The sequence below is a fragment of the Coregonus lavaretus genome (assembly GCF_964263955.1).
Source record: "Coregonus lavaretus genome assembly, contig: HAP1_SCAFFOLD_5023, whole genome shotgun sequence".
Taxonomy (NCBI): domain Eukaryota; kingdom Metazoa; phylum Chordata; class Actinopteri; order Salmoniformes; family Salmonidae; genus Coregonus; species Coregonus lavaretus.
This window is the reverse complement of record NW_028157783.1, coordinates 15,324-34,248: the sequence shown is the minus strand read 5'-3', so window position 1 is coordinate 34,248 and position 18,925 is coordinate 15,324. Positions and strand designations below refer to the sequence as shown.

Sequence of the window (18,925 nt, the reverse complement as noted above, 5' to 3'; positions counted from 1 at the left end):
GGAGGTGTGTGTAGTGATGGTGGTAGAGGTCCTGGGCCTAGATTCACAAAACCTTCTTTAGAAAAAAAGGTATTCTTAACTGCCATTTACTCCTTAACTATAGACTTAAGAAGAAAGTTAAGCAAAGTTGCTTAGCAACAAACATCTTAAGAAGATTTGTAAGAAGATATTTGAGAAGTTCGTGAGAAAATCATTATATCTTAAGATATTGTTGAGGAATTGCCCTTACAAATTATCTTATGAACTTTTTTTTTTCTTAAAAGGCTTCTTAAGTTTTTGCGTAAAAACTGTTTTGTGAATCTGAGCCCTGGTCCTGGTGGAGGTGTGTGTAGTGATGGTGATGGAGATGTTGTATGAAGTGATGGTGGTGGAGATGTTCTATGAAGTGATGGTGGTGGAGATGTTCTATGAAGTGATGGTGGTGGAGATGTTCTATGATCTGAAACAGGAGGAGCAGGTCCCGCCCCTGCCAGAGTTTAATTGGGGGGAGATGGTGTCAGGGACTTCTGATTGGAGGATATCGTTCTCGTTGGCGATGATGTGCTTCACCAGACAGTTAGCTGCTTCGTCTATATTAATATTCTCCTAGAGAGAGAGAGAGAGAGAGAGAGAGAGAGAGAGAGAGAGAGAGAGAGAGAGAGAGAGAGAGAGAGAGAGAGAGAGAGAAGAGAGAGAGAGAGAGATGGGGAGAGAGAGAGAGATGGGGAGAGAGAGAGAGAGAGAGAGATGGGGAGAGAGAGAGAGAGAGAGAGATGGGGAGAGAGAGAGAGAGATGGGGAGAGAGAGAGAGAGATGGGGAGAGAGAGAGAGAGAGAGAGAGAGAGAGAGAGAGAGAGAGACAGAGAGAGAGAGAGTGAAGGGGTATAAGGGGAGAGGGGAAAATGAATTTGATTAATTACTGTTCAACTCCAAGACCACTGCATACATTTACATTTACGTCATTTAGCAGACGCTCTTATCCAGAGCGACTTACAAATTGGTGCATTCACCTTATAGCCAGTGGGATAACCACTTTACAATTATTATTATTATTATTGTTTGGGGGGTTTTTTTTTTGGGGGGGGGGGGGTAAGGGGGGGTTAGAAGGATTACTTTATCCTATCCCAGGTGTTCCTTAAAGAGGTGGGGTTTCAAATGTCTCCGGAAGGTGGCGAGTGACTCCGCTGTCCTGGCGTCGTGAGGGAGCTTGTTCCACCATTGGGGTGCCAGAGCAGTATGCGTGAGTAAGTTGGTTGTGTTTCTGTGTGGCTGTGAGTATATTTTTGTGACTGTGAGTGTATTTTTGTGGCTGTGAGTATATTGTTGTGGCTGTGAGTATATTTCTGTGGCTGTGAGTATGTTGTTGTGGCTGTGAGTATATTGTTGTGGCTGCGAGTATATTGTTGTGGCTGTGAGTATATTGTTGTGGCTGCGAGTATATTGTTGTGGCTGTGAGTATATTTCTGAGTCTGCAAGTATATTTTGTGGCTGCGAGTATATTTATGTGGCTGTGAGTGTATTGTTGTGGCTGTGAGTATATTTTTGAGGCTGTGAGTATATTTTTGAGGCTGTGAGTATATTTGTGTGGCTGTGAATATATTTTTGTGGCTGTGAGTATATTTATGTGGCTGTGAGTATATTTTTGTGGCTGTGAGTCTATTTTTGTGGCTGTGAGTCTATTTTTGTGGCTGTGAGTCTATTTGTGTGGCTGTGAGTGTATTTTTGTGGCTGTGAGTGTATTTTTGTTGCTGTGAGTATATTTTTGTTGCTGTGAGTGTATTTTTGTTGCTGTGAGTGTATGTTTGTGGCTGTGAGTATATTTTTGTGGCTGTGAGTATATTTTTGTGGCTGTGAGTATATTTTTGTGGCTGTGAGTGTTTGGCTCTTCAGTACTGCCAGTGTGACGTTTTGATGCTGTGAAATAAAAGTTGACAGTCCAGGGCCGTGGATCAGCTTAATACATCTCACACAAGGTCACCACTTGATAGGTATCCATTCATCAAACACACACACACACAGAGATGCATAACGACACACACAAAGGCATGTGCACTCACACACACTAACACATACACACTAACACACACACTAACACATACACACTCACTCATGAGCTGATGTGCAGTGACACATCTGCATCTCCTACCTATCGCAACTGTTTGATAATGAGACTAAATTATAAATCCACACGTTAATATGGTGGTGTGGTTTCTGTAATGAAGCCTTCGGGGCTGAGGTGAACGATGGGTTCATGTGAGGAGAGGGCAGGGTCAGTGATCACTAATGAGAAGTTCATGAGATGAAGAACATTAAGACTGGGATATGTCTGATTTTAGAATATTTCAAGCCTCCAGCAGCTGCTTCGTCAGCTACACACACACGCACACTCTCTCACACACCCAGACACACACGCACCCTCGCCCACACACACAGTCTTCCTCAGACCATGGGGTGAGCTGAGCTGCAGAATTAATTAGTTGAATATTGAATCTTCATGAGGGCCTTTATCAGCTTGCTCAGCAGGATGTGACATCGTGTCGTCTGCAGCAGACTTCCTCTCTAATAACCTCTTACATTACCACACACACAGAGTGAGAAAGAGAGAGAGAGAGAGACAGAGCGAGAGAGAAAGACAGAGAGACAGAGAAAGACAGAGAGACAGAGAAAGACAGAGAGACAGAGAAAGACAGAGAGAGAGAGAGACAGAGAGAGTGAGAAACAGAGAAAGAGAGCGAGAAACAGAGAAAGAGAGCGAGAAACAGAGAAAGAGAGACAGAGAGAGAGAGAGAGAGAGAGAAAGACAGAGAGACAGAGAGAGAGAGAGACAGAGAGAGTGAGAGAGAGAGACAGAGAGAAAGAGAGAGAGAAACAGAGACAGAGAGAGAGAAACAGAGAAAGAGAGAGACAGAGATAGAGAGATAGAGAGAGAGAGCTCTTTAATAACCTTTATAGACTCTTGTAATAGGCCAATACAAACACAATACAGACATACAAAAACAAACACACTTTAATTCAGAATGGGTTCATGTAACAGAGGGGGGCTTTATCTAATAGCAGGCACATGACATAAATATTCCCTTTCAGCATGAGCTCCACACACACACACATCTCAAAGCACACAAAGCTCTTTCTGAGAAAATAAGTAATTTGCGTCATATCTTGCCTTTCCACTGAGATGTGAAGAGAAAAATGTAGTTATGTAACCTTCAGGGAGATGGACTTGAGAACTCATCAACTAAAACCACTGAAAGGCTCAAGAACTTGTCTTAATGTTCTGCACACAACTCTCTGCATCACTCTGCATCACTCTCTACATCACTCTACATCTCTCTACATCTCTCACTACATCTCTCTATACATCTCTCTACATCACTCTCTACATCACACTCTCTATCACTCTCTACATCACTCTCTACATCACTCTCTACATCATGCTCTACATCTCTCTACATCCCTCTCTACATCACTCTCTACATCTCTATACATCACTCTACATCACTCTCTACGTCACTCTATATCACTCATCACCCTATATCACGCTCTACATCACCCTCTACATCACTCTCTACATCTCACTCTACATCACTATATAAATAAATAAAATAAAGTAATTTAGCAGACACTCTTATCCAGAGCGACTTACAGGAGCAATTAGGGTTAAGTGCCTTGCTCAAGGGCACATCGACAGATTTTTCACCTCGTCGGCTCGGGGATTAGAACCAGCGACCTTTCGGTTACTGGGACAACGCTCTTAACCACTAAGCTACCTGCCTCCCTCTACATCACTCTCTATATCACCCTCTACATCTCACTCTACATCACTCTATACATCTCACTCTACATCACTCCCTACATCACACTCTACATCACTCTACAGCATTCACTACATCTCTCTCTACATCACACTCTACATCACTCTCTACATCACTCTCTACATCACTCTATACATCACTCTATACATCACTCTATACATCACTCTATACATCACTCTCTTGTATTTGAGTGAAGAGACTGAAGGCTTCATGAAGTTCAATTTCCAGTGCAAACAGGAAGGGGGAGAGGGGACATCTGCTGCATTCCATTCCAAAGAGTTGCCGCCTCATTTCTACCCTCTCCCTCTTCCATTCATCAATCCGACTAGATAGGTGAAAGTATATGTTGAACTAACTTCTGGAGTGAACAAAGGCAGTCGGAAAGGGACAACTTTTCTGAAATAAAATGCAGCTCATAAATCTGGTAACCCACGGTAACGACCTTTCACCTTCTTCTGACTCTCAGAATGTAGAGCTCCACTGGCAAACGGGGACAGGAGAGTTGTGTGTGTGTTTGATCCAACTGACTGTGCTCACTTTCAGTTCATTTGTGAAATTCCAGAGCTCTACAAGGTGCCATGACTCCATACACCTGTGAGTAGGCTGGGGCTGAATACCGTTTATACCGTATACCGGGGTATTTCCAAATACCGACGGTATGATTTCCAATACCGTTTAATAAATAAATATATATATATATTGTGGGGGTTGCGTGCTAAATTATATCCAGCTCAGGGCTTCAGCTATGCATTTGGTTTGCTAACTTGCTAGCTAAGTGGCTAGATGTCATGATCAAGCTTCTTGGTTACAGCAGAGACATTCAATCCAGTCCTGGATCAAGATCCCTGTTGCAAAAAATGGTTTGTGCATAAAAAAAATAAACATCTGGGTAGCGCCCAACCCTACCTGTGAGTGTGTGTTAATAATGTGTGTGTGGAGGTGTTGTAAGACGTTCTCATGAAACTACTTCTGTCTGTGTGTGTGTGTGTGTGTGTGTGTGTGTGTGTGTGTGTGTGTGTGTGTGTGTGTGTGTGTGTGTGTGTGTGTGTGTGTGTGTGTGTGGACGTGTTTAACTATACTTGTGGGGACCGGAAGTCCCCACAAGAATGGTAAACCAAGAAATATTTGACCAACTGGGGACATTTTGTTGGTCCCCACAAGGTCAAATGCTATTTCTAGGGGGTTTAGGGTTAAGGTTAGAATTAGTGTCAGGGTTAGAATTAGGGTTAGGAGCTAGGGTTAGGTTTAGGGTTAAGGTTAGGTTTTTGGGTTAAGGTAAGGGTACGGATACGGGTTAGGGTTAGGGAAAATAGGATTTTGAATGGGACTGAATTGTATGTCCCCACAAGGTTAGCTGTGTGTGTGTGTTCTCACCTTGGCAGAGGTCTCATACCATCCCACAAAGCCGTTCTCCTGACAGAACTTCTCCATCTGGATCCCATTGTTGGTCAGCACGTCCCGCCCCTGGTCACACTTATTAGCCAATAGCACTGCGGCCACATTTTTCCCGTTGGCCAGCGTGAGTTTAGAGTCCAGGTCCTCCTTCCACTTGGTGACGGCCTCGAAGGAGGAAGGCCGCGTCACGTCAAACACGATGAACGCCCCCATGGCCTCACGGTAGTAGACCCGCGTCATGTTCCCAAACCGCTCCTGACCTGAAACACACACAGTACTGTTAGTTAGTACTGACAGCAGTAGTAGGAGTAAACGCTATACCTTAGCCTTGTGATAAAACATGTGTCTTGTTGTCACACCACCCCTGACCCTAATACCATATCACATGCCCTGGTAACACCACTGAGATGAAGGTTACTTTAGGCTGTAAACAACCTATTGCCTCAGGGCAAAGAGTCCACTACACAGTCGTGGTCACAGCCGTGGAGGGTCACATTCATTAACCAATCCCGGTAAAATACGACAAGGTGGACGGACAGGGTACATCTCAAGCAACACACAGATCAAATTTAGTAATGGTCTTTCCAAAGACAGCACAACTCCCATTAACGATAAATTAGTATGACTGATGAGGGATTTCTTTCACACACAGACAACTACAGTATCATTATAAAGACAGAGGGAGAGGGGAGGTAAAGAAAGGGCCTTCTATGCCATCAAAAGGAACATCACATTCAACATACCAATTAGGATCTGGATAAAAATACTTGAATCAGTTAAAGAACACATTGCCCTTAATGGTTGTGAGGTCTGGGGTCCGCTCACCAACCAAAAATTCACAAAATGGGACAAACACCAAATTGAGACTCTGCATGCAGAATTCTCTGTGTACAATGTAAAACACCAAAAAATGCATGTTGAGCAGAATTAGGCCGATACCCGCTAATGATCAAAATCCAGAAAAGAGACGTTAAATTCTACAACCACCTAAAAGGAAGCAATTCCCAAACCTTCCATAACAAAGCCATCACCTACAGAGAGATGAACCTGGAGAAGAGTCCCCTAAGCAAGCTGGTCCTGGGGCTCTGTTCACAAACACAAACAGACCCCACAGAGCCCCAGGACAGCAACACAATTAGACCCAACCAAATCATGAGAAAACTAAAAGATAATTACTTGACACATTGGAAAGAATTAACAAAAAAACAGCGCAAACTAGAATGCTATTTGGCCCTAAACAGAGAGTACACAGTGGCAGAATACCTGATCACGATGACAGACCCAAAATTAAGGAAAGCTTTGACTATGTACAGACTCAGTGAGCATAGCCTTGCTATTGAGAAAGGCCGCCGTAGGCAGACCTGGCTCTCAAGAGAAGACAGGCTATGTGCACACTGCCCTCAAAATGAGGTGGAAACTGTGCTGCACTTGCTAACCTCCTGCCAAATGTATGACCATATTAGAGACACATATTTCCCTCAGATTACAGCGATCCACAAAGAATTAGAAAACAAATCCAATTTTAATAAACTCCCATATCTATTGGGTGAAATACCAGTGTGCAATCACAGCAGCAAGATTTGTGACCTGTTGCCACAAGAAAAGGGCAACTAGTGAAGAACAAACACCATTGTAAATACAACCCATATTTATTTCCCCTTTTGTACTTTAACTATTTGCACATCATTACAACACTGTATATAGACATAATGACATTTGAAATGTCTCTATTATTTTGGAACTTGTCTGAGTGTAATGTTTACTGTTAATTTCACCTTTGTTTATCCATTTCACTTGCTTTGGAAATATAAACATATGTTTCTCAGACATTATCATTGACTTCAATGGTCATTATCAAAGCTGTTTAACAGTGTGTTCAGACGTTACTGGACACAGCCATTGTCTTTGATAGGGCTCAATCCCAATGGACCCCTAGACCCAGTGGTGTAAAGTACTTAAGTAAAAATACTTTAAAGTACTACTTAAGTCATTTTTGGGGGTATCTGTACTTTACTTTTCTTTTTATCGTTTTGACAACTTTTACTTCACTACATTCCTAAAGAAAATAATGTACTTTTTACTCTATACATTTGTCCTGACACACAAAAGTACTTGTTACATTTTGAATGCTTAGCAGGACAGGAAAATGGTCCAATTCGCACACTTATCAAGAGAACATCCCTGGTCATCCCTACTGCCTCTGAACAAATTATTTGTTTGTAAATTATGTGTGTTGGAGTGTGCCCCTGGCTATCCGTAAATTTATAAAACAAGAAAATCGTGACGTCTGGTTTGCTTAATATAAGGAATTTGAAATGATTTATATACTGAACAAGAATATAAATGCAACAATTTCAAAGATTTTGCTGAGTTACAGTTCATATAAGGAAATCAGTCAATTGAAATAAATTCATTAGGCCCTAATCTATGGATTTCACGACTGGGCAGGGGCGTGGCCATGGGTGGGCCTGGGAGGGGGCATAGGCCCACCCACTGGGGAGCCAGGCCCAGCGAATCAGAATGAGTTTTTCCCCACAAAAGAGCTTTATTACAGATAGAAATACTCCTCCGCACCCCTCCCGCCACCCTCTGACGATCCCGCAGGTGAAGAAGCCAGATGTGGAGGTCATGGGCTGGCGAAGTTACATGTGGTCTGCGGTTGTGAGGCCTGTTGGATGTACTGCCAAAATTCTCTAAAACGACTTCGGAGGCGGTTTATGGTAGAGAAATTAACATTCAATTATTTGGCAACCGCTCTGGTGGACATTCCTGCAGTCAGCATGCCAATTGCACGCGCCCTCAAAACTTTAGAGGTCTAGAATAGAGGTACATTTGGGATCGGGCCTAGGTGTGACATTCTACCAGTGCATGAGGCAGGAACTCCAGTCTGAGTTAACACCAGCTGACTACCAGCTGACAGTATCAGCAAAGCTGAGCAACCATCCACATCATGACACAACTCCTATTTTGATATGGTGCTCTACTTAAGTTGAGCACTTCAACATACATTAGTTCTCCCGACTCAACCGTACTAGTTTAGCTGTTTTGTTGCTGCACAGAAAGCTGCTAGACCTGCTTCACTCCAAAGCTTTGAAAGCTTCTGATCACCTAGTGACAGGAAACAGTCAAAACCCCTGTGCAATAAAGGTTGAGACCTCTTAGCAGAGGCCACACTTAACTGGGACGTTGTAATATCTCATGAGGAACACAATAATTTAAATTAAGGACATGAGAAAACATAGTTCATAATATCCCTCTAAATTGAGCTCAATGACACAACGCATGAATCTATTCTGAATACAATAGGCTGCAGGGCAGAAGGTGGACAGGGCATTCTCGATCCCGGAAGAAGCCTGTCGGCTCTCATTCACAATAAGCCTATTCTGAGCACCAAATCTCCCTCACATGAGTGCGAGACACATGAGTCTGCGCACGGGCTGTACCGGCCAGAGCGTATGGGACTAGAGAGGGAGAGCGCGAGCAGAAGGCCGCAGGTGCGTCAGAGGAATTTCTCCAATAACCGACACTCACGTGAGATTCGAGGAACACCGTATGCGTGTATGCCTTAACTGCCATCGGTTCCCAACGTTTACACACGAACAGGACCGTTGTGTCCTATTACGAAACATCTGATAACTCCTCATAACACTTATTTTGTATTATATGTTGCCGTCAGTATACAATTAAGTCCAATCCTTTTGATACACTTTCTCCAATGACCACTCCCCAGAACAACCCAATATCTGTAGTGAATGGAACCACCGACCAGAGACCACTACAGTTCCCTCCGCTGGAACGTCATTGACTCGCACTTTGACAATCCATCAAAACCCTTAAACGTAATTTATCCAAGTGTGGCCAAATAGCATAATACCAAAACGGGCCTGCCTGTGTCCCCATTTCATCAGAGTCACGCGTAATGCTTCTCCTACCTGCTATGTCCCACAGCTGCAGCCGAACCGTCTCTTGGTCCCAGTTAATGACCTTCAGGGCGAAGTCCACTCCTATCGTGGCCCGGTAGTTGGGGCTGAAGTTCTGGTGGACATAGCGCTTGATGATGCTAGTCTTCCCCACCCCCAGGTCCCCTACTACCAGGATCTTATAGAGGTGCTCCTTGTGGTTGTTCTGCATGGCGACCGCGGAGCGCTACCGTAGAACATTAACACGCCGTGATGACTGGAGAGAGGGAGAAGAGGTTAAGGGGAGAGCGAGAAGAGAATGTGGAGCGGTGTGCTCCAGCGATCCGAAAGGAACGCCCAGAGAAGTGGGGCAGAAAAGGGTAACAGCGGGACCTTGTGACTCGCGGGGCTCAGACGTGAGAGCGCGCGGCTGGACTGACCCCATCTGAAGCCTCTCCTCAAATTTGCCCCCTCCAAATAACTAATTGTTATCTAAAAGTTGCTTTACTCCTGAAAAATTATTTGCAAGACCTGCAATGTTCCATCAAGAATATAGAAGTTACGCGCATTTAGCTGAAGATGTATCCATATGTCAGTGTAAAAAAAGCCAACACCACTGAAAATATTTCTAAAAAGCAACTTTATTTATTTTCTTTCAAATTGTAAAAAGCACACAAAACCAGTGCAAATCTGTGCATGATGTGATCTTATTGGAAACCTATAGGACATTTCTAATGAAAGGCAACCGCTTCTGGAGGGGGGGGGGGGCACCAACATTAAATCATACTATCCCTTTCTACACAAATGAGACAGCAGTCCCTTTTGAACATTCCCAGTAGACTCCAATTTACAGCTTGAGGCAGATATGAGAGGACAGTACAGAGCTGAGAGGACTAGCGACAGAGGATATGAGATCACAGGACATTGAAGACAGTCTCCCCCGTGCTTCCATGAGATTACAGCTAGAGAGCAGAGGTCCTCTGCCCTCCTATCAATCACCAGACTAACTACAAAACACTGATTAAAAACTACAAATCCCAGTTACATTGGGGATTAAAGCAGGTTCCCTTTAGGCATCATTCCCAAAAATTCATCTGACTGGCATGGCAAGGATCAGACAGTCTAGCGAGCAAGGTGAAAACGTTTGCACAGTTATCTATTATTTCTGTCATCAACAATGTTCCAGCCATTTCAAACTTTTCAGCTACAAAATAATTACATGTATAAACCATTGTAGACTTCAGGCCAGAGTATCAGGCTAGGTTCCAATTGGGAAAACTCCTAAAGGTTGACCCTCTACAGTTTGGGGATGGGCTTGGCTGCCACGGCGATGCTCTCAATAGCACACTCGTCGGACCCCCGTCTGATCCTGAAGAAGCCCCCCTCGCCCCACGCCTTCCCCCAGCTGTTCTTCACCACCCAGAACTTCTGACCAGTCATGTGACATTGTCCGTAGCCCACCAGCAGCACCGCGTGGTTGGTCAGCTCAAACGGGTTGATGGGGTCATGGAGACCCGTGTGGTGGTAGATGCCCTCCTTATAGTGCATGAAGTCAGGGTACACCTGGACAAGAACACAGTGTGAGGAATACACCTTTACCATTTTGACTTAGCAAACTAATACTGGCCATTACTCTTATTGAGCTAGCCAATGCACAAACCAAACAACGTGTGTGTGTGTCCCACCTCGAAGGCCACCCCCATGGGTCCGTTCTTGACCAGTTCCAGCATCATGGCAGACTCGCTGCATCCTCCGTAGAACCCTCCCACGTAGCTGTAGTCTGAGGCGTAGTGGCGGAGACAGCCATCGGGAATGTCACACGGGGAATCCGTCCCAACATACGGATAACACGACTCTTCCACAATCCCAAAGTCCTGGATGTACTTCCCAATGAGGTAGGGGAAACCACCATCACAACCTGAGAGGGAGGAGAGGGGAAGTAAAGGGGGTTAGAGATATGGGAGAAATACGCACACGTCATTGAGGTACAATTATGCAGTGTGCGCGTTACCTTGGGAGTACTGAGAGCAGGAGACGACCTGCTGTGGACTGAAGATGGGAGTCTCTGTGTTGTTGGTTTGGATCCGGATGCGAGCTTCCAACATTCCCATTGAGGCAAAGGAATAGCAGCTACCACACGAAGCTGGAGACAACAGAGTACCAGTCAAACCCTGCACTGTCACAACCAATCAAAAACCTCACTGCAATATCAGTCACCACTGTAAGAACCAGACAGCCGGTCAAGCAGTCAGTGGATCACCTTTAACCTGCAACTATTTTAGCCACCAGCAGCAACCATAGTTCTGTGGGAATGAACCCTAAAAGCCTATTTATGTTTGAGCCGAAAATGTGGTCGGAGGCTTCGTATGGAGGGTGTGACGCGATTGTGGAGCCTCCGGAAGCCAAATCAAGCTCCGTACCGCATCACGCCTCAAATTTTGTAACAATGCGGAGGGATCCTTATAGCTCCGCATTGACATGATTGGTTTACGGGAGGTGGGGGCGGTACATCCTGTATAAACAAACTCACTTCCTTGACAACTTATTACACAATAGCTGTGCTCCGCAGTAGATGCTGTACTGCCACTGCCGGTGACGGATTGACTATGCAGAGCCTTTTAGGCAGGGCAGAAGGCCCCACTTCCTCAAACTGCAGTAGCCCCGTGTTAAAAACCCTCTTCAACAGAGCTCCTACATCCCTGCCGTGGCCCTCTCAGCCAGCTATCCAACCACACGCTGTGTCTGCGGGGTTGAGACGTGAACATTGGCTAGGCTATAATCCAGAGGGACTATGTGGCCTTTGGTTTAACAGTCCTCTACTAGAAGAGAACAGGAGAGCTGATGGTACTGCTCTGTAGAGAACACTCCAAAGGCCTCTCAGCCACTGCAGACAGGCTGAACATTATACACAGGGGTTGGGAGAGGAGACAGATGCCGCCAAGAGTCACGATAGACAAGTTTAGGTATTTGACCCGGCGTGTGTTTTACCCTGGTTGCGGACAGGACTGAGGTAGTTGACGCCGTTGACATCTCTCCAGTCCCAGCGCTCAGGGAGGCCGGCCGCCATCTTGACTAGCGTTGCTGTCACAGGGGCGGGGCCAACACGTCTGGGGAGGAGCATAGACACATACGATAAGGGCACACCATGTTCATTTTTTGCAATTAATCCAAAATGAGTGTTCCTATTGAACACCTTTAGGTAGTACCCCAGTTTTAAAAAGTCCTGTTTCATACCTACTGAACACAACTGATGTGATCCTATTCCCCACTGTCTCCTGAGAATATCACTAGTCCCTCCCTCCCCCCCCCCCCCCCACACTATGGATTGGTGTCACAGCATGGACTGGACTTAGCTCCCACCATATTTCTGACACCAATCCAATTCCTTTTAAATTCGTGTGGGGGGGGGGAAAGATATAGCAGCTGGGGGGGGGGGGGGGGGGGGGGAGAAACTTCTGCCATTTCTAAGACCTTGTACAGAGTGACTATTCCCTTCCTTTGTCATACCAGAGCAGTCTAGACGAGGTGGGGAGAGAGACAGTATTCTATGATCCTAGAACAGAACCCTCGGACTCGGCCTTGGACTCACTTGACATGATTATGCTCTCCAGGAACGAAACTTTCACTGGGGACATGCGCCCCCGCGCCCCCCCCCACACATTCTGAAATTGCATTTTTGTCCCCCCAAGTTTTATCATTGGAATATGATTTTGTATTTTTTTTTAAAGGGAAAGGTGTACTTTAGGACCATGCGGAAGCCTCCGGGCGTTCGGGTAGGCTGCTTGGAGTGTTTACCTGACTGGATAAATTATGTCCCACCCCCACTTCTAAAACCAAAGTTGCACCCCTGAGTCTCTCCCTTTTCTTTCAGAAGTCAAATCTCTCAGCTGAATCGGACTCATTTTCTCCTGCTTCTTCCTTGGGGCTGTAAGTGAGTGTGTGAAGTCCGCCAAAATGAGTTTCATTATTATTGAATTCAATGTTTCAATACGTCATAGTTTCACAAGTGAGTGACTGTACCTGGGGACGTGAGAGGCTGGTCCCCCAGCCCTGTGCATTAGCTGCTGCAGAGTGTACGTCTCATGTTCCCTGTAGGCCGTGGCTCTCCAGGAGCTCTGGGCCACGTTGATGGAGTCAATGAAGTCCAAGTTGTGTTTGTAGGACCTATGGAGCAGCCTGAGAGAAGAGTGGGGGATGAGTAAACGCCGACACAGCCTGAGGGAATGAAAACAGAATGAACACAAATGCAGGACCACAGGAGCAGCCCGAGGGAGAGAAAGTTGCAGCCAAGAGCACTGGTCAGACCAGAACACGACTCGTGACTGACAGCCAATGTAAAAGATAGAGTCAAGGCTAAGCAGACTGCTTGTTTTTCTATATGAGCAAAACTCACAGTAAAATGGGACCATGGATGAAAAATAGCCTTCTAGCCAACTATCGAACTTTAATGTGAAAACGTAGAGGTGATTATTGGGGAGCATTATTATTATTATTATTATTATTATTATTATTATCAAAACCGCTCTAAACCCCTGAGGCTACTCACAGGAGGTCCTTGTGGGAGTAGCGGTGTGTGTGTACGGAGCGAGGGGGTACTGGGATGACCCTCTTGGCAGTGAAGCAGGCCCAGTTGTTCCCCAGAGCATCGTGGACCCAGCCTGGCAGAGTCTGGTCACAGTAGCTGGTCACCTCAGAGCCCTGCTCAGAGTACTGGAACAGAGAGGAGGAAGTCAGTCTGTGTGCACGAGGCGTCCCTGTGTGGAGACCGATGACAATCACATATTGAATCTTCATGGCCTGAGTTGTAGATTAAAAATCACTCTTATCTTTGAAAAGCAGAAGTGCAACAAGTCAGTGATGTTTTATGCAAATAGGTTGTGGCCATTACCCTGATAAAGGCTTACAATATGAGAGTTAGCAGACCATTTGTGGCTTTATGAACAGCAATGAGTATCTAACAATGGGCTTTTCCAGTGAAGCATGTGGTGTGTGTGTGTCACTGTGTGCTGAGACAAGTCCAGACAGTTTCAAAAAGGAAGTAGAACTGACGTCTGCAAGTCACCTCTACCATGTAGGCGTGACAACACTGAACATTTCCCCTGATACAGTCACAAGGCAGTCATACATTTAAAAAAAAGACTGAAAGCAAAACGAAAGATAACCCTGAATGGAGAAAAGTTGCAACACAGCCCTGAAAGTAACTTCGAATCACAAGCCTGAATGTATCAATAATGTAGCAATTGAGAGGTAAAAGTCAGATTAAAGCTTGAACCACCAACTCTGCAATTACAGGAAAGGTTACGAGCCATGTGTCTGACGAGCCTGAAACTTAATGTGCAAGGCTACAGGATAAGTGACTTCCACTTCCAGGCCCGCTCATTAGGCAGCTGACTTCCACCACGGCAGGCCCGCTCATTAGGCAGCCACCTATGGTGGCAGATTGACGGCATTTACTGCACTAAACTGACCTGTAACACATAAAACCTCACAATTCTGCCCCAAAACAACGACACTCTCTCAACCAGCAGCATATGGGTTTTTAGGTGAGCGCTGATGCCACCCTTTGATAAGCAGTGCCCACAAAATATTTTGCTTGTCCATTCCCAGCGTGCCTCTCCAGGGTGCTGTTGGAGAGAAGAATCTCTGCAGCGTTCCATCAATATTCAGTCAAAAAAATAATCAAAAACAAAAATCCTGTAGCAGATATGGGATATGAGCATGTGGCCTTTTCTGTAGCCTACAGGCAGGAGATAAAATGTATGACAATGTAATTCCATGTCTGCCAAAAAGGTTCCAGACCTCTTGGCAGATATCGTAGTATGTTACCATTATAGACTAAACTGTAACCCTGAATGAAACACTTGAATAAGCATAAGTGAGAGCTTAAACCTGCCTTGAAGAAGCCAAACCACTTGTAGTCGTTGAGGACCACCTCGAAGCCCTGATTGTAGATGAGGGTGAAGAAGCCCGTGTTTCCCAGATCATCCACCGCCACAGACAGCTTCTCCAGGTGCACAGTTATCGACTTATCAACGGTGTCTTTTTTTTAAACACAACATACAAACAGCAGAGACATTTTAGGTAATTACCTCAATTAAACTTCGGGGTTCTTCCGTATTACAAAGTAACATGGGATAGACATTGTAACATTGGGCAGAGGTGAAAATTGTATCAAACAATGTAACGAAAGCACAATCAATAGGCTACAAACAAATACACGAGTAACCTACCGGGTCAAGTTAACAATCGAACCAATAAAAAAAGTTATAGCCAACTTAATTGCTTAAAACTTGAGGTTATTCCGTATTTCCATCTCTTACCCATCAGAGAGCAGTTGATGCCTTTGTCTTTCCCTCCCGTCGATACCTGGAACACCCAGGAGCCCAACAGATCTTCATAGGTGCAGTTGGCCGGGGTATCAGCCCGGGAGCCCTCCGCCCAGAGCAGCAACACACACAGCAACACACCGCTCACCTTCATCGCGTCACACCACGCTCCTGTTTACAGAACTACGCAGAGATTTGAGTCTGCGAGTGACCACGAGCAATAGCCTACATATAGTCCCAAGTAGAAAAAGAAAGTAAGGCTATATTTCCCCGTACTTTGATGCACCTGCGAGACAGGCTTGTGTAGTGTAGTGTACTCTGTACTCTTGTGCAATCAGAGTGAACTTCCCCTTCGGTCATATGACCCACTGCAGCTTCTCACGTGACTCGCTGGGTCTGTTTGAGAGAAGACAAAAATTATCTATTATATTGGCAAGATAGCCGAGTGACCCCTCTAACAATGTAAACACATATCCTCAATGAGTGAAGGCAAATGAGGTCAGGTGGGACCATTGTAGCCAATGAGAGGGCAATACGCGTGTGAACAACTGGCACAACTAACTCGTTTTTCTCAAAGTTGCCGGAATGCCACGTGAATCCACTTATATCAGTACATTTGTAACAGCCTAAACATTACGAAACTTCTATTTGATCAAATTACCCTAACGTAACTCGACACTCTCTCATAGACCTACATACAAAGAGCTTCTCTCGTGGGCAGATTTTGGGCGAAGTAAATCCTCTTGCTTCGCATCTTCATCTCTGGAGGAGAGGAGCTAATTGGAAAGCGAATTGGAAAAATTTTGCAAATATCGGTAATGACTTTGGGGTTTTCCTTGTTAAGGCAAATTACATTCAATTGGTTTTCAGCTGTGAAGACAACGCAAATATCACTGTTCTTCACTTCAGCAACTCTGGTGTGGCTGACTTTTGAAATCTGTTAGTCTTTCATCAGTGAAAGATCAGTGTTTTATTGGATAATGAGAAAACATCAATATAATTGTTTATGTTTTTTAAAGGTGTAAAGAATAGATAAGAGGGGTGAGAGACTGTGTTTCCTCCAATGAACATTTTAAATAATTTTGTAGTGTTTATTACTAATGCCTAATTGGCTTTAAATAGGATAGGGATAAATTAAGATATGATTGTATATTATTTAGTACTTCCTACATAGATGTCTCTCTCTCATTTCAATTCAAGGGGCTTTATTGGCATGGGAAACATATGTTTACATTGCCAAAGCAAGTGAAATAGATAATAAACAAAAGTGCTCCCACCCTCTCTCTCTCTCTCTCTCTCTCGCTCTCTCCCTCTCTCTCTCTTGCCCCCTCTCTCTCGCCCTCTGGCTCTCCCTCTCTCTCTCAAATCAATTCAAAGGGGCTTTATTGGCATGGGGAAAAGTGAGAAGACACAAAACAAAAAACTATTACAATCTCTCTCCCCTCTGAGACAGTGAGGAGTCATTGACACATCTCCCAACCTAATTGGGTCTTTGTCTTCTAAACTGAATCACACAGGAAAGACTAACCCACGGTTTGAGTCCCCATCCCTCCTATTCTCAACCACTTAGTGACAAATGTATGCACAAGCTTTAGGCCTCATCTACACGCACGTGCACACACACATACAGTGAGGGAAAAAAGTATTTGATCCCCTGCTGATTTTGTACGTTTGCCCACTGACAAAGACATGATCAGTCTATCATTTTAATGGTAGGTTTATTTGAACAGTGAGAGACAGAATAACAACAAAAAAATCCAGAAAAACGCATGTAAAAAATGTTATAAATTGATTAGCATTTTAATGAGGGAAATAAGTATTTGACCCCTCTGCAAAACATGACTTAGTACTTGGTGGCAAAACCCTTGTTGATAATCACAGAGGTCAGACGTTTCTTGTAGTTGGCCACCAGGTTTGCACACATCTCAGGAGGGATTTTGTCCCACTCCTCTTTGCAGATCTTCTCCAAGTCATTAAGGTTTCGAGGCTGACATTTGGCAACTCAAACCTTCAGCTCCCTCCACAGATTTTCTATGGGATTAAGGTCTGGAGACTGGCTAGGCCACTCCAGGACCTTAATGTGCTTCTTCTTGAGCCACTCCATTGTTGCCTTGGCCGTGTGTTTTGTGTCATTGTCATGCTGGAATACCCATCCACGACCCATTTTCAATGCCCTGGCTGAGGGAAGGAGGTTCTCACCCAAGATTTGACGGTACATGGCCCCGTCCATCGTCCCTTTGATGCGGTGAAGTTGTCCTGTCCCCTTAGCAGAAAAACACCCCCAAAGCATAATGTTTCCACCTCCATGTTTGACGGTGGGGATGGTGTTCTTGGGGTCATAGGCAGCATTCCTCCTCCTCCAAACACGGCGAGTTGAGTTGATGCCAAAGAGCTCGATTTTGGTCTCATCTGACCACAACACTTTCACCCAGTTCTCCTCTGAATCATTCAGATGTTCATTGGCAAACTTCAGACTGGCCTGTATATGTGCTTTCTTGAGCAGGGGGACCTTGTGGGCGCTGCAGGATTTCAGTCCTTCACGGCGTAGTGTGTTACCAATTGTTTTCTTGGTGACTATGGTCCCAGCTGCCTTGAGATCATTGACAAGATCCTCCCGTGTAGTTCTGGGCTGATTCCTCACCGTTCTCATGATCATTGCAACTCCACGAGGTGAGATCTTGCATGGAGCCCCAGGCCGAGGGAGATTGACAGTTATTTTGTGTTTCTTCCATTTGCGAATAATCGCACCAACTGTTGTCACCTTCTCACCAAGCTGCTTGGCGATGGTCTTGTAGCCCATTCCAGCCTTGTGTAGGTCTACAATCTTGTCCCTGACATCCTTGGAGAGCTCTTTGGACTTGGCCATGGTGGAGAGTTTGTAATCTGATTGATTGATTGCTTCTGTGGACAGGTGTCTTTTATACAGGTAACAAGCTGAGATTAGGAGCACTCCCTTTAAGAGTGTGCTCCTAATCTCAGCTCGTTACCTGTATAAAAGACACCTGGGAGCCAGAAATCTTTCTGATTGAGAGGGTGTCAAATACTTATTTCCCTCATTAAAATGCAAATACATTTATAATATTTTTGATATGTGTTTTTCGGGATATTTTTGTTGTTATTCTGTCTCTCACTGTTCAAATAAACCTACCATTAAAATTATAAACTGATCATTTCTTTGTCAGTGGGCAAACGTACAAAATCAGCAGGGGATCAAATACTTTTTTCCCTCACTGTAAGTGAGAAGAAGCATGTCTCAACATCTCAGAGCTCAGTCTGGCCTGGCCACCAGTGTTTAATGCTAATGACAACACTGTGACAACACTCTGCTGTGCTCAGTAACTAAACCCCCCCACACACACACACTGTCAAATATTAAAACAGAAATGTCTGATGCACTCAGCTATCGACCGATATAATGAAGCCATGAACATAGCCATCGTTAAACGCTCAACAACTTTTACTCTTGCATTGGCAAGGTTTTGTGTGTGCGGCCTGTGTGTGTGTTTGTCTGTGT

At 44.8% G+C, this 18,925-nt stretch overlaps 2 protein-coding genes across 2 annotated transcripts; both read right to left on the bottom strand.

The window, feature by feature from the left end:
* Nucleotides 1-432: 432 nt before the first annotated feature.
* Nucleotides 433-9,317, bottom strand: LOC311124933 (ras-related protein Rab-38-like; the record flags this gene model as incomplete). The annotated part of the gene is made up of 3 exons (XM_084199028.1): nt 433-585; nt 5,166-5,446; nt 9,119-9,317. 3 exons carry the CDS (start codon nt 9,315-9,317, stop codon nt 433-435), a joined length of 633 nt encoding a protein of 210 aa, XP_084055154.1.
* Nucleotides 9,318-9,708: 391 nt separating this feature from the next.
* On the bottom strand, nt 9,709-15,892 carry LOC311124934 (dipeptidyl peptidase 1-like). The gene is made up of 8 exons (XM_084199029.1): nt 15,406-15,892; nt 14,979-15,124; nt 13,632-13,795; nt 13,106-13,261; nt 12,074-12,192; nt 11,097-11,228; nt 10,771-11,003; nt 9,709-10,648 (listed from the first exon to the last, which is right to left on the bottom strand). The coding sequence occupies exons 1-8, from the start codon at nt 15,563-15,565 to the stop codon at nt 10,382-10,384; spliced, it is 1,377 nt and encodes a 458-aa protein (XP_084055155.1). The 5' UTR covers nt 15,566-15,892; the 3' UTR covers nt 9,709-10,381.
* Between the last annotated feature and the right edge of the window lie 3,033 nt (nt 15,893-18,925).

What these genes read in the sequence shown, in the direction of transcription:
- LOC311124934 (XM_084199029.1), bottom strand. Translation starts at nt 15,565, where the DNA reads ATGAAGGTGAGCGGTGTGTTGCTGTGTGTGTTGCTGCTCTGGGCGGAG. An exon ending in AGTGGTTTGGCTTCTTCAAG is followed by an intron (nt 13,796 to 14,978) that starts GCAGGTTTAAGC and finishes TCTCTGTTCCAG; the next exon opens with TACTCTGAGCAGGGCTCTGA. An exon ending in CTGCTCTCAGTACTCCCAAG is followed by an intron (nt 11,004 to 11,096) that starts GTAACGCGCACA and finishes CCTCCCTCTCAG; the next exon opens with GTTGTGATGGTGGTTTCCCC.